We start from the raw sequence: 14,957 nt of genomic DNA, 5'->3' as shown, positions 1-14,957 counted from the left end.
CCTCTATGTCACCTGCCAGGTTTTTGCAGAAGGGAAGCCTCTCGCTCTGCCTGTCCGGACGTCCTACAAAGCTTTCAGCACCAGGTGGAAGTAAGTCCTCTGCATTGAAGATCCATAGTGTAGGTTCTAAAGATCTCAATTTGAACATCCATGGAGGTTCTCAGTCATCCGTTATTCCTTGGGTGGCCTTCTGGTGCTTTGGAAAACAGTCTGACCCTCTCCTCTCTGTGGCAGCCTCTCGAGTATTATGCAGAACACGGCCGCGAGAGCTATTGTGGGGCTTCCCAGATTCGCCCACATTTCTATAACACTCTGTGGCCTGCATTGGCTGCCAATCAGTTTCCGGTCACAATTCAAAGTGTTGGTCATGACCTTTAAAGCCCTACATGGCATCGGACCGCCTTCTACCGCACGAATCCCAGCGGCCGATAAGGTCCCACAGAGTTGGCCTTCTCCGGGTCCCGTCGACCAAACAGTGTCGTTTGGCGGGCCCCAGGGGAAGAGCCTTCTCTGACGGCAGAGGTGGGTTTTAAGAAGTTTACGAAAGGCAAGGAGGGTGGGGGCAGTCTTGATCCCTGGGGGTAGCTGGTTCCAGAGGGTTGGGGCCGCCACAGAGAAGGCTCTTCCCCTGGGTCCTGCCAGACGACATTGTTTAGTCAACGGGACCCAGAGAAGGCCAACTCTGTGGGACCTAACCGACCGCTGGGATTCTTGTGGCACCACAAATTCCTTGGTTGATGGGGTTTTGTGTGTGCTTTCTGAACTTTTTTTTTCAAAATGACCATGTGCCATCAGGTTGCAGTTGAACTTTCAGCAATCAGAGGGTAGTCTTGTCTACAAGCTGCTTGTTTAGATTTTTTACTTTTTTTAAAAAAATATTTTTTATTATTTTAGAATAAAAAAGACAAAACATTACAAACAAACATGGAAAGACCAGACAAAACGCATAACATGAAAAGGAGCTACAAAATCTGAACTAATATTCAACTTTTCTCCTTAGCTGGAATGAATGGTTAAAACTGCCAGTTAAATACCCTGATTTGCCCCGAAATGCTCAAGTGGCATTCACAATATGGGACATCTATGGACCTGGGAAAGCAGTCCCTGTCGGAGGCACAACGGTCTCTCTCTTTGGGAAATACGGGTGAGTTGTTCTTTCCCCCCTTCTATCTGTTATATATCATTATGGTTATTATTACCCTTCTCATCTTTTCTCATCTTGGTTTTGTACATTATGATTATAATACTTTGTTGTTTGTTTGTATATGTACAATGAGAGCTTACGGACCAGAGATAAATTCCTTGTGTTTCCAAACACACTTGACAAATAAATTACTCTATTCTGTTCTGTTCTACTCTACTTTACTCCACTCCACTTCTTATTCTGTTCTGTTCTGTTCTGCTCCACTCCACTTCTTATTCTATTCTATTCCATTCCATTCCATTCATGTTTTTTCTGTTCTGTTCCGTTCAGTTCCATTCCATGTTATTCTATTCTATTCTAATTCTAATTCAAACTCAATTCATTCCATTCTAACTTTAATTCTAATTCTATTCTATTCCGTTCCATTCCATATTTATTCTATTCTGTTCTGTTCCATTCAGTTCCATTCCATGTTATTCTGTTCTATTCTAATTATAATTCTATTCTAATTCTATTCTAATTCTAATTAAATTCATTCCATTCTAACTTTAATTCTAATTCTGTTCCATTCCATGTTTATTCTGTTCCGTTCCGTCCCATTCCATATTTTTCTATTCTATCTCCATCCCCATCCCCTTTTCTTTTCCACTCCACGCTGTCTCTCTAACTCTGCCTTCCACTCGTAGGATGTTCCGCCAAGGCATGCACGATCTCAAAGTCTGGCCCAACGTGGAGGCAGATGGTTCCGAGCCCACCAAGACCCCTGGGAAAACAAGCAGCACATTTTCAGAAGACAAGATGAGTCGCTTAGCCAAGGTAAGGGGAAAAAAAAGTACCATTGTTTGTTGTTCTCATTCACTAAAAGGTGGGACAGAAGCAATGGGTGGAAACTAATCAAGGAGAGAAGCAACCTAGAACTAAAGAAAAAAATTCCTGAGAGTGAGAACAACCAACCCATGGAACAGAAGTTGCCTTCGGAAGTTTTGGGAGCTTCATTTCATAGTTGGGGGAAAGATCAAAAGCAACATGAGGAAATATTATTTTACTGAAAGAGTAGTAGATGCTTGGAACAAACTTCCAGCAGACGTGGTAGATAAATCCACAGTAACTGAATGTAAACATGCCTGGGATAAACATATATCCATCCTAAGATAAAATACAGGAAATAGTATAAGGGCAGACTAGATCAGTGTTTTTCAACCAGTGTGACGTGGCACACTAGTGTGCCGCGAGACATGGTCAGGTGTGCCGCAAAAAGGAAGCTCAGGTTCCAGTCTCGCAACTTTTTGCTGAGAGAGATAGAGAGTGAGAGAGAGAGAGAAAGAGAGAGAGAAAGCAAGCAAGAGAGAAAGAGAGAAAGCAAGTGTCAGAGAGAGAGAAAGCAAGAGAGAGAGAGAAAGAGAGAGAAAGCAAGCAAGAGAGAGAGAGATAAACGAGCAAAAAGGGGAGGAAAAAACTTTGCTGAGAGAGAGAGAGAGAAAGAAAGAGAGAAAGCAAGTGTCAGAGAGAAAGAAAGCAAGAGAGAGAGAAAGAGAGAGAAAGAAAGCAAGAGAGAGAGAGAGATAAATGAGCAAAAAGGGAGGAAAAAACTTTGCTGAGAGAGAGAGAGAAAGAGAGAAAGCAAGTGTCAGAGAGAAAGAAAGCAAGAGAGAGAGAGAGAGAAAGCAAGAGAGAGAGAGAGAGAGAGATAAATGAGCAAAAAGGGGAGGAAAAAACTTTGCTGAGAGAGTGAGAGAGAAAGAGAGAAAGAGAGAGAAAGCAAGTGTCAGAGAAAAAGAAAGCAAGAGAGAGAGAGAGAGATAAATGAGCAAAAAGGGAGGAAAAACTTTGCTGAGAGAGAGAAAGAGAAAGAAAGCAAGTGTCAGAGAGAAAGAAAGCAAGAGAGAGAGAGAAAGCAAGAGAGAGAGAGAAAGAAAGCAAGAAAGAGAGAGAGAGAGATAAATGAGCAAAAAGGGGAGGAAAAAACTTTGCTGAGAGAGAGAGTGAGAGAGAAAGAGAGAGAAAGCAAGTGTCAGAGAGAAAGAAAGCAAGAGAGAGAGAGAAAGCAAGAGAGAGAGAGAGAGAGAAAGCAAGAGAGAGAGAGAGAGAGAGAGAAATGAGCAAAAAGGGGAGGGAAAAAAAGAGAAATGAGAAAATGATTGAGACAGAATGAGAGGAAAGAGAGAGAAACAAAAGAGAGAGAGAAGTGACTCTTGATTTAAAGCATATGATAAAAAGCACCCAAAGAATAAGAGTTTTTGGAAATGGTTCAAGAGTGTGTATACACACACACACACACACAAGGGTGGGGTGGAGACAGGGATGGAAAAAGAGGGGAAAGTGTCTTAGGGTGTCATTTTGGTTGGTGGTGTTCCCCAGGATTTTAAAATGTAAAAAATGTGCCGCGGCTCAAAAAAGGTTGAAAATCACTGGACTAGATGGACCATGAGGTCTTTTTCTGCCGTCAGTCTTCTATGTTTCTATGTTTCATCAGTGGAGGCTTTCAAGAAGAGACTGGACAGCTGTTTGTCAGAAATGGTGTAGGGTCTCCTGCTTGAGTAGGGGTGGGTGGGTGTGGGTTGGACTAGATGTCCTATGAGACCCCTTCCAACTCTGTCAATCTGTTAAAAAAGATTCCATCTCCAGGAAGACAGAGGATTCAAAGGTCTGTAAAGATCTCAGTTGCATTTTTTTCAATGTAGGCCTCGGGCGAGGAACATTTGGAGGAAGTAAGTACCCAAGGAACCATGGCTTGTTGGCGCCAGTCTTTGGAAAAGCAAACGGTTGCAACCTCCTGAGGACTAACATGCTAATCTATGCTTTCTTCGATTTGTTCCCGCTCCTCTCGCCCCTGTTAACCCTCCTGAGCTTCATAATAGGGTTTCAGCATTGGCCTAAACCAGTGGTTCTCAACCTTTTTAATGCCATGACCCCTTAATACAGTTCCTCATGTTGTGGTGACCCCCAACCATAAGCCTAGCGCCAATTCTCCCAACAGAGCTTTAAGCTGATTGGCAGGAAGGTCAGAGGGACACCCCCCACTGTAAACACCTGATTGGTCGGGTTGTAAAAATATGTTCCAAGGTGCCAGAATAGACGTTTTAGTTCCTAACGCCATGGGAAATTTGACTTTTCTCATGGACTTAGCCGACCCCTGTGAAACGGTCGTTCAACCCCCAAAGGGGTCCCGACCCCCAGGTTGAGAACCACTGGCCTAAACTGTGGTTTGGCTGCATACATAACAAGCTTTAAACACGATTCACAACCCACAATGATAAAGGTCACATATTGTGCCGAGCCAAAGAAAGAATGTAATAGTTTTAAGTTGGGGACTTTGAACCCAGTGTCAGACAGACCAAGATTTAATCGTGTTTTATTGCCCCTAGGATGCAGGTTTTTATAATAAGTTAAGATCCATGCTTGGAAGTAGATGTATTGATATCTATATGGGTAGTCCTGGACTTAGGTCCACAATTCAGCCCAAAATTTCTGTTGCTAAGTGAGACAATTGTTAAATGAGTTTTGTTCCATTTTTCAACCCTGTCCACTGTTGTTAAATGCACTGGCTGCCGATCGGTTTCCGGTCACAATTCAAAGTGTTGGTAATGACCTTTAAAGCCCTACATGGCATTGGGCCAGAATACATCAGGAACCGCCTTCTACCGCACGAATCCCAGCGGCCGATAAGGTCCCACAGAGTTGGCCTTCTCCGGGTCCTGTGGACCAAACAATGTCGTTTGGCGGGCCCCAGGGGAAGAGCCTTCTCTGTGGTGGCCCTGGCCCTCTGGCATCAACTCCCCCCCAGAGATTAGAATGGCCCCCACCCTCCTTGTCTTTCGCAAATTACTCAAGACCCACCTTTGTCGCCAGGCATGGGGGAGTTAGGATATTCCTTCCCCTAGGAAATTACAAGTTATGTATGGTATGTTTGTGTGTATGTTTGGTTTTTATAATAAGGGTTTTTAGTTGTTTTATTAATTGGATTGTCACATGCTGTTTTTTATCATTGTTGTTAGCCGCCCCGAGTCTGCGGAGAGGGGCGGCATACAAATCCAATGAATGAATGAATGAATGAATGAATGAATGAATGAATGAATGAATGAATGAATGCAGTTTGATTAAGTCACAACCGTTAATTTAACTGTTAAAGTTCAATTAAGTCACAACCATTGTTAAACCTGGTTTCCCCAGTGACTTTGCTTGTCAGGAAGTCACAAAAGGGGGAAATCACACAACGGCGTGGACACTTCAGCAGTCGTAAGTGTGAAACCAGCTGCCGGGCATTTGAATTTAGATCATGTGACCGCTGGGATTAAATATGAAAAATGATCCTAACTACAGTGGGGGGGTGGGGGGGGTATTTAGCCAGACACCAATTGTGCAAGTTCTCCCACTTAAAAAGATGAGAGGCCTGTAATTAACATCATACCGTGTTTCCCCGAAAGTAAGACAGTGTCTTACTTTCTTTTTACCCCCAAAAGCCCCACTACGTCTTACTTTCGGGGTATGTCTTACATTGGAAAAAAATTGAAAGGGTCGCGTTCCCGAAGGCATCTCCCCAGAGTCCAGAAGGGCAGCCGCGGGACAGGAGCCTCGTGAGCCCTTTTCCAAGTTCAACCTCAGGGCTCCAAGCGGCGTGCACGCGTGGAGCCACAGACGCGTGTCGGGGAAGCGTGTGTCTGGAGGGGAGGCGGGCGAAGGAGGGCGCAGCTCCGGCCGCTCGCCTCGGAGCTGGTCGGCCTCACTGGCTGCTTGCAGCCGAGCCTCGGCAGGACTCGGTTGCTGGGACGAGCGCCTTCGCTGCAAGCCGCCGCCCCGCTCGGCTCACTTCGGACCAGCGCCGTCCTTCGCTTTGCCAAGCCGGGGAAGAGGCGGGTGGCGCCGCGGCGAGGCGAAGTCAATCGCGGGGAGCTTGGAAGTGACGTCCTCGGGCTCCCCCCCCCGGCAATACCCCCGTGTTTCCCCGAAAGTAAGACATATGTCTTACTTTCGGGGTACGGCTTATATTAGCCGACCCCCCTGAAACCCCCGATACATCTTACAATCGGGGGTGTCTTACTATCGGGGAAACAGGGTAGATAGACCTCAACCATGAGAGACAACATGAGAAAACACATCCAGAAAATCACATTGTCTGATCTTCATTTCTTCACCACTTCTGGGGGCAAGATACTGCAAAATCCCCATTCCCTTCCCACTCCAGGGAAGAATACTGTAGAATTCCCATTTTCTCCCCACTCCATGAAAATACTACAAAATCCCAATTTCTTCCCGATTAGCTGGGACTCAGGAGACAGAGAATAGATGGGGCGAGTTAAAGTTCTCCAAGCTATTCAAAATTTCTGCTACTGGATGTCCAAAATCCGGTTGAGTACCGGTAGTTAATTATATTTATTTTTATCTAGTTGTTCCATTTCTATAGCCTTCCATCTCAACCAAGTGCCTTTGGGTTTAGCTAGTTACTGGAAACAAATTAAATTTATTCCTAAATAAACTCTCATTTATTGCAACAAATTTCCCTTCTTATGCTTGTCTCAGAATTTTTTTGTTTTCTGTAATAACTCATAGAGAGAGATTATGGTTTACTAATTTACAGGGACAGCGCTTGTCTCTAATGGCCATAAATCTTATTTTCATATTAATAAAGATTCAGATATAAATACTTGGGCACTTTTTCATTCATCTCCAGTTGAGTGGGAATATTTAATAAGACGCAACAAAAGGCAAACCATCTTTAGAGGCTATTCATCTTCTTTTTTAAAAAATATTTTATTATTGTTTTTCAAAAAAACAAAGGCAGACAACATTAAACATTTAAGGAGCTACCATTGCTCCGCTTGTCCTAGAAGTCTAACTAATACAGGAAAAAAAAACCCTAACTATTGTCAGATCAATACAGAAATGTCACATGTGCACATGATATTCTTGTTAAGTTTAACTCTATATTCTTTATGTTAATTATGTTAATTAAATTTCTTTATCTATAAAATATCATATACTTATTCAAAAAGATAAAATGTAAAAAATATTAAAAAATAGCACTTCTAACTTTATCATACTATAAAGAAAAAAGAACAAAAAAGAACAAAAAATCTGTTTGTATTGTTTTTAAACTATTTCACTCTATCTTATAAATCTTTAAATAGTTACAAATTCTTACTTATTTAATTTTTAATACTATTTTTAAAATTCCACCACTCATATACTTTATCCCATATTTTATAAAATTCTGTTTCAGCTTGATTGTTCAAGCGTTTTGTCATCATATCTAGTTCTGCACATTCTATAATTTTTTTTAAATTCCTCTACATCTTTTGGTATTTCCTTTTCTTTCCATTTCTGCGCAAATGTAATTCGTGCCGCAACCAATATATGTATTATTAAATAATAAATTTCTTTTTTGTACTTTGTATTTGAAATGCCCAATAGGAAGAATTCAGGAGATGTTTTAATCTTCTCCTTTGTTATTTCATTTATCTATTTTTCTACTTTGTTCCAAAATCCTTTAGCCTCAGGTTACTCATCTTCTTATATTAACCATGGCTGGATTTCCATTTAATTATGGACCTTTTTGATAATGTCAGTATGGCAAAAATCTATATAGTTTGGAGGACAGAAGGAAAAGGGGGGACATGATCGAAACATTTAAATATGTTAAAGGGTTAAATAAGGTTCAGGAGAGAGGTGTCTTTAATAGGGAAGTGAACACAAGAACAAGGGGACACAATCTGAAGTTAGTTGGGGGGAAAATCAAAGGCAACATGAGAAAATATTATTTTACTGAAAGAGTAGTAGATCCTTGGAACAAACTTCCAGCAGACGTGGTTGGTAAATCCACAGGAACTGAATTTAAACATGCCTGGGATAAACATATATCCATTGTAAGATAAAATACAGGAAATAGTATAAGGGCAGACTAGATGAACCATGAGGCCTTTTTCTGCCGTCAGTCTTCTATGTTTCTATGTTTCTAATTGAATGGATAATCGCTTATGATTGTTGCTGGCTTTTCTGAAGTTTTATGTTAACTATTTTGACTAAAGCTGTTATCTCAGGAGTGTGTAACAAAGCTTAATATTGCCATCCTAGTTTTTGAAGTGGTTTTTTAAATGTTTTTTTTTTCATTTTGGTTTGGACCAGTTCACCTCGATGAAGTTGCTGTGTGGGGTTTATTATGTGTACTAATATTTAAACGCTTTTCATTTAATCCTGTAAGGAACTTGGCATGTTGGATCTTCTGTTGATGGTTTCTGGTTTTCTGAGTCTTGATGAGTCTTCGAAAAGTACCGCAAAAAATATACCTGTGTAAGAAGTGGACGTGTTGAGGTGTAATGATGGAAAGGAACAATTTTGAAGGCTTTATATGTTGATAGGCCCAGGTTAATCCCAATACAAGATGTATTGCCATCTCTGGGTGCTTCAAGTTGGTCTCATTCACTAGAAACGCTGGTTTTATTGTCACATAAACATGTGCCCAATGGACTAGATCAGGAGTAGGCAAAGTTGGCTCTTCTATGACATGTGGACTTCCACTCCCAGAATTCCTGAGCTAGCATGATTGGCTGAGGAATTCTGGGAGTTGAAGTCCACAAGTGATAGAAGAGCCAACTTTGCCTATCCCTGGACTAGACAATGGACTAGACTTAACCATGAAACAGTTGGGTATGTCTAGTCTAGTGTAAAGAAGGACCAGGGGATACATGATAGCGGTGTTCCAATATTTGAAGAGCTGCCACAAAGAAGAGGGAGTCAACCTATTTTCCAAAGAACCAGAAGGCAAGACAAGAAACAACGGATGGAAACTAATCAAGGAGAGAAGCAACCTAGCAATACAGAGAAATTTCCTGACAGTGAGACAGACAAGATACTGTAAGGTGATAAGATATTGTAAAATGATGATAAGATAAGTTAAGATGATAAGATTAGATAAGCTGATAAGATAAGGTGATGCTAGATAAGATACTAAGATAAGATGATAAGATGATGATTAGATAAGATAGATAAGATGATAGGATAGATGAGATGATAAGATAAGATGATGCTAAGATAAGATGATAAGATTAGATAAGATAGGTATGATGGTAAGATGATAAGAAGATTATAAGATAAGATAAGATTACATAAGATAGATAAGATAAAATGATAAGATAAGATAGATAGAATGATAAGATAGATAGGATGAGATGAGATGATAATATGATGATAAGATAAGAAGATGATAAGATTAGATAAGATAAAATGATATGATTAGATAAGATAAGATAACTTTTATTATCATTTTTGTGAGCACACTGGTCATCTTAATAGTTCCCAGAGCATATTGTAGATGCAGACAGTAGAGCGTTCAGTCTGGGCAGATTTAGATTTAGCTTGGAAGAATTCTTGATTTTGGCCCGACACATGGTGATTGAAGAATTCTGGGGGATGAAGTCTACACATGGAGCCTGAGGCATTCTGGGAGTTGAAGGCCACACAAGTGATTGGATGAAGTGACTTTTCTCAATTGCATTGTTTTCAGTGGAAGATGAAACAGGTGTTTAGATCGAAGTAGGGAGTGAAATCTTGTTTAGTTTGAGGTCATCTGAATTGTTTAATTGAAGGTGCATTGAACTGTGGCAAGAAGTAGTGATAGGAGCAGCTGTAAACACTCTAGCGATAGCACTTAGTCTTATATACCGCTTCACAGTGCCTTACCACCCTCTCTAAGTGGTTTACAGAGTCAGCATATTGGCCCCAACTATCTGGGTCCTCATTTTACTGACCTTGGAAAGATGGAAAGCTTAGTCAACCTTGGGGGGGGTGGGGGGGTCAGGATCAAACTCCTGGCAATGGAAGGCAGAGTTTGCCTTCAACACTGATTTGTAACTACTGCACCACCCTGATTCTGGATGGATGACATATAATAGAGATAAATAGATAATGGATAAAGAAATGATAGATAGATAGATAGGTAGGTAGGTAGGTAGGTAGGTAGGTAGGTACATAGGTAGATGTGTAGGTAGGTAGATACATAGGTAGATACATAGGAAGGTAGATATGTAGGTAGGTATATTGATATGTAGGTAAATAGATACATAGGAAAGTAGGTAGATATGTAGATAGATATGTAAGTAGGTAGATAGGTAGGTAGATAGATATGTAGGTAGATACATATGCAGTTAGGTAAACAGATATGTAGGTAAATAGATACATAGGTAGATAGATAGCTAGATAGGTAGATAGATATATAGGTAGCTGAAGGGATCAGATCTGGTGGCCTAGAGGTTAATTTTCTGCCTTACAATGCAGAGGCCCCAGGATCAAATCCCAGTAAGGGTATGGCTAGCTGATGAGGCCAGAATAAGGCCGAAATAGCGCTATCCTAGTCTCTCTTAATTTTTAAAAAATGCAGCAAAAACACGTGATATATCTAGGTAGATAGATACATAGGTAGATACATACCTAGATATGTAGGTGGGTAAATAGTTAGGTAGTTAAATAGATACAAAAGTGGGTAAGTAGATATGTAGGTAGGTAGATATGTAAGTAGGTAAATAGATACGAATATACACATAACACATATTCATGTGTATAATAACTTCAACATGGCAGCTCCTTTCTGTCCAACTAAATAATCTCCTACTTTTTCCTTCCAGCTCACCAAATCTCACAGGCAGGGGCACATGGTCAAAGTCGATTGGCTGGATAGGTTGACCTTTCGAGAAATTGAGATGATCAATGAGGTACGTCATGGGCCTTGGGTGAGTTTTGGAGCCATGGCTAATTGGGAAACTGTGATGGACAACCAGTGCTGGATCTTCAGTTTTCTTCTCCATGCCCTCCCCCTCTCGACTTTGGGCAACTGTGGGCCAGTCCCTCTCTTCTCTCAGTGCAACACAACCTCACAGGGTTGTTGTTTTGGGGAAAATGGGAGAAAGGAGTATTATGAACATCCACCACCTTGAGTTCCTGATAAAGAAATAAAGAGATAAGGACATCCAATAAATATTGACAGCAATTATACAGTGGTACCTCTACTTACGAACTTAATTCGTTCTGTGATCAGAAAAGTTTGTAAGAAGCAGCAATTTTTCAAATAGGAATCAATGTAAAAGCAAATAATGCCTGCGATTGGGGAAACCACAGGGAGGGTGGAAGCCCTGTTTCCTCCCAGAACATTCCTAGAGAGGCCCCACAGAGGCTTCTCCCTGCCTTTTCTGGCCCTATTTCCTCCCAGGAGATTCCTAGAGAGGCCCCAAAGAGGCTTCTCCCTGCCTTTTCCAGCCGTTTCCTCCCAGGAGATTCCTAGAGAGGCCCCACAGAGGCTTCTCCCCACCTTTTCCAGCCCTATTTCCTCCCAGGAGATTCCTAGAGAGGCCCCATGGAGGCTTTTCCCTGCCTTTCCCGGCTTTGTTTCCTCCCAGGAGATTCCTAGAGAGGCCCCACAGAGGCTTCTCCCTGCCTTTTCCGGCCCTGCTTCCTCCCAGGAGATTCCTAGAGAGGCCCCACGGAGGCTTTTCCCTGCCTTTCCCGGCTTTGTTTCCTCCCAGGAGATTCCTAGAGAGGCCACACGGAGGCTTCTCCCTGCCTTTTCCGGCCCTGTTTCCTCCCAGGAGATTCCTAGAGAGGCCCCATGGCGGCTTTTCCCTGCCTTTCCCGGCTTTGTTTCCTCCCAGGAGATTCCTAGAGAGGCCCCACGGAGGCTTCTCCCTGCCTTTCCCGGCTTTGTTTCCTCCCAGGAGATTCCTAGAGAGGCCACACGGAGGCTTCTCCCTGCCTTTTCCGGCCCTGTTTCCTCCCAGGAGATTCCTAGAGAGGCCCCATGGAGGCTTTTCCCTGCCTTTCCCGGCTTTGTTTCCTCCCAGGAGATTCCTAGAGAGGCCCCACGGAGGCTTCTCCCTGCCTTTTCCGGCCCTGCTTCCTCCCAGGAGATTCCTAGAGAGGCCCCACGGAGGCTTTTCCCGGCCTTTCCCGGCTTTGTTTCCTCCCAGGAGATTCCTAGAGAGGCCCCACGGAGGCTTCTCCCTGCCTTTTCCGGCCCTGCTTCCTCCCAGGAGATTCCTAGAGAGGCCCCACGGAGGCTTTTCCCTGCCTTTCCCGGCTTTGTTTCCTCCCAGGAGATTCCTAGAGAGGCCACACGGAGGCTTCTCCCTGCCTTTTCCGGCCCTGTTTCCTCCCAGGAGATTCCTAGAGAGGCCCCACGGAGGCTTTTCCCTGCCTTTCCCAGCTTTGTTTCCTCCCAGGAGATTCCTAGAGAGGCCCCACGGAGGCTTCTTCCTGCCTTTTCCGGCCCTGTTTCCTCCCAGGAGATTCCTAGAGAGGCCCCACGGAGGCTTTTCCCTGCCTTTCCCGGCTTTGTTTCCTCCCAGGAGATTCCTAGAGAGGCCCCACGGAGGGTTCTCCCTGCCTTTTCCGGCCCTGTTTCCTCCCAGGAGATTCCTAGAGAGGCCCCACGGAGGCTTTTCCCTGCCTTTCCCGGCTTTGTTTCCTCCCAGGAGATTCCTAGAGAGGCCCCACGGAGGCTTCTCCCTGCCTTTTCCGGCCCTGTTTCCTCCCAGGAGATTCCTAGAGAGGCCCCACGGAGGCTTTTCCCTGCCTTTCCCGGCTTTGTTTCCTCCCAGGAGATTCCTAGAGAGGCCCCACGGAGGGTTCTCCCTGCCTTTTCCGGTTACAGTTTCAGAGGCTCGGGTTTGTAAGTGGAAAATGGTTTTTGAGAAGAGGCCAAAAAAAATATCGAACACCCGGTTCTTATCTAGAAAAGTTCGTAAGTAGAGGCGTTCTTAGGTAGAGGTGCCACTATATTTGTTTTGGGAATTAAAGTTTCAAGTTCACCTCGCTTTTTTTCTCTTCTTCTTATTCTCAGAGCGAGAAACGAAGTTCTAATTTTATGTACTTGATGATTGAATTCCGTTGCGTCAAATGCGATGACAAAGAATATGCCATTGTGTATTATGAGAAGGTACGCAATGTTTGCCGTTTTTAAAATTTTCATCTACTTGGTTCGAAGTGCCGCCCAATATGCTACATGTCATGAGGGATCTGAGGATTTAAAAAAAATGAATGAGCAGTGTGGTCGGGCGGTAGGAAAAGCAAGTAGGATGCTTGGCTGCATAGCTAGAGGTATAACAAGCAGGAAGAGGGAGATTGTGATCCCGCTGTATAGAGCGCTGGTGAGACCCCATTTGGAATACTGTGTCCAGTTCTGGAGACCTCACCTACAAAAAGATATTGGCAAAATTGAACAGGTCCAAAGACGGGCTACAAGAATGGTGGAAGGATTTGGGTGTGAAGGTAGTAGAGTTGGGGAGGATAACAGATAATATAGAATTTAAGTATGTATGATTTTGATATTAAGGGAATTGATAATCTGATTTCACTCTGGGAAGTTCGAGAAGGGGGGGAGGTTGGGGGGGTAGGGCGAGAGGGAGGGAAAGAGATTAGTGTAACTGTTATGGGGGGAAACTTTTATTTATGTTTTTTCCTTTGACTTATTTTATGTTTCTTATATAACTATGATTTGTAATATGAGAAATAATGTCTGCAAAGTTTCCTAATATTTCAGTTTGTATAACTTTGAAAAAACTAATAAAACTTATATAAACAAAAAAAAAGAATGGTGGAAGGTCTTAAGCATAAAACGTATCAGGAAAGACTTAATGAACTCAATCTGTATAGTCTGGAGGACAGAAGGAAAAGGGGGGACATGATCGAAACATTTAAATATCTTAAAGGGTTAAATAAGGTTCAGGATGGAAGTGTTTTTAATAGGAAAGTGAACACAAGAACAAGGGGACACAATCTGAAGTTATTTGGAGGAAAGATCAAAAGCAACATGAGAAAATATTATTTTACTGAAAGAGTAGTAGATCCTTGGAACAAACTTCCAGCAGACGTGGTTGGTAAATCCACAGTAACTGAATTTAAACATGCCTGGGATAAACATATATCCATTGTAAGATAAAATACAGAAAATAGTATAAGGGCAGACTAGATGGACCATGAGGTCCTTTTCTGCCGTCAGTCTTCTATGTTTCTATTAAAAGAAAGCTACTTGCTCTTCATCCTTGATCTCACAAATGCGTAAAATCTCCCAAGAGGAACAAGGAAGGGTTTGTTGAAGCCTCAAGAAGTGAGGACTGATTCAAGGTTCCCTGATTCACAGCTTAGTCTGGCAATATAATTTCTTCCAGAAGAGATCATGACAGCTGTCAGTCTGGATAGCTTCAAGGCAGGATTAGACAGATTCATGGATGCCAAGTGTATCAGTGGTTATTGAAACGGATGTCCATTTGCCGCCTCTATGCTGGTTGAGGCAGGCAGGGTTCCCTTGGGTGCCATTTGTTGGGGGGTCAAGGGAAAGGGAGGGTCTTGCCTTCTCCTTCTGCTCAAGATCCCCATGGACAATTGGTGGGCCACTGTGTGACACAGAATGCTGGACTTGATGGGCTTTGGCCCGATTCAGCCTGGCTCTTCTGATGTTCTTAAGCAAAATCTCTTCAAACAAAATGAAGAAAATCTTCCTTCCAGAATCTGTTTGGTTAAAAATGACTCTATTTGATGCTTTCGCTGACTTTTTCTTTGGCTTTCTAACTTAGGATGGTGATGAAGCATCTCCAATGTACACAAGTTCCGAAATTGTTAAGGTTCCAGATCCACAGATGTCCATGGTAAGGAGGTTCGGGTACCACACCTCTTGGGGCATGATGAATTTGGGAAGACACACATATACAGTGATACCTCGTCTTACAAACGCCTCATCATACAAACTTTTTGAGATACAAACCCGGGGTTTAAGATTTTTTTGCCTCTTCTTACAAACTATTTTCACCTTACAAACCCACCGCCGCCGCTGAGA

At 42.8% G+C, this 14,957-nt stretch overlaps 1 protein-coding gene across 1 annotated transcript in view; it reads left to right on the top strand.

Annotated features, from left to right (window-relative positions):
• PIK3C3 (phosphatidylinositol 3-kinase catalytic subunit type 3) overlaps positions 1-14,957 on the top strand; it is a 126,146-nt gene that overhangs the window by 2,994 nt on the left and 108,195 nt on the right. Inside the window, 6 exon segments of the mRNA XM_070743632.1 lie at positions 1-90; positions 1,001-1,144; positions 1,831-1,960; positions 10,759-10,845; positions 12,966-13,061; positions 14,698-14,769. The exon segment at positions 1-90 is cut by the window's left edge and continues 99 nt beyond it. Coding sequence (XP_070599733.1) covers positions 1-90; positions 1,001-1,144; positions 1,831-1,960; positions 10,759-10,845; positions 12,966-13,061; positions 14,698-14,769 — 619 coding nt within the window.

Source organism: Erythrolamprus reginae, chromosome 2 (genome assembly GCF_031021105.1).
Source record: "Erythrolamprus reginae isolate rEryReg1 chromosome 2, rEryReg1.hap1, whole genome shotgun sequence".
Classification (NCBI taxonomy): Eukaryota; Metazoa; Chordata; class Lepidosauria; order Squamata; family Dipsadidae; genus Erythrolamprus; species Erythrolamprus reginae.
The sequence above is the reverse complement of the archived record's forward strand: the minus strand, read 5'-3'. Positions and strand labels throughout refer to the sequence as shown.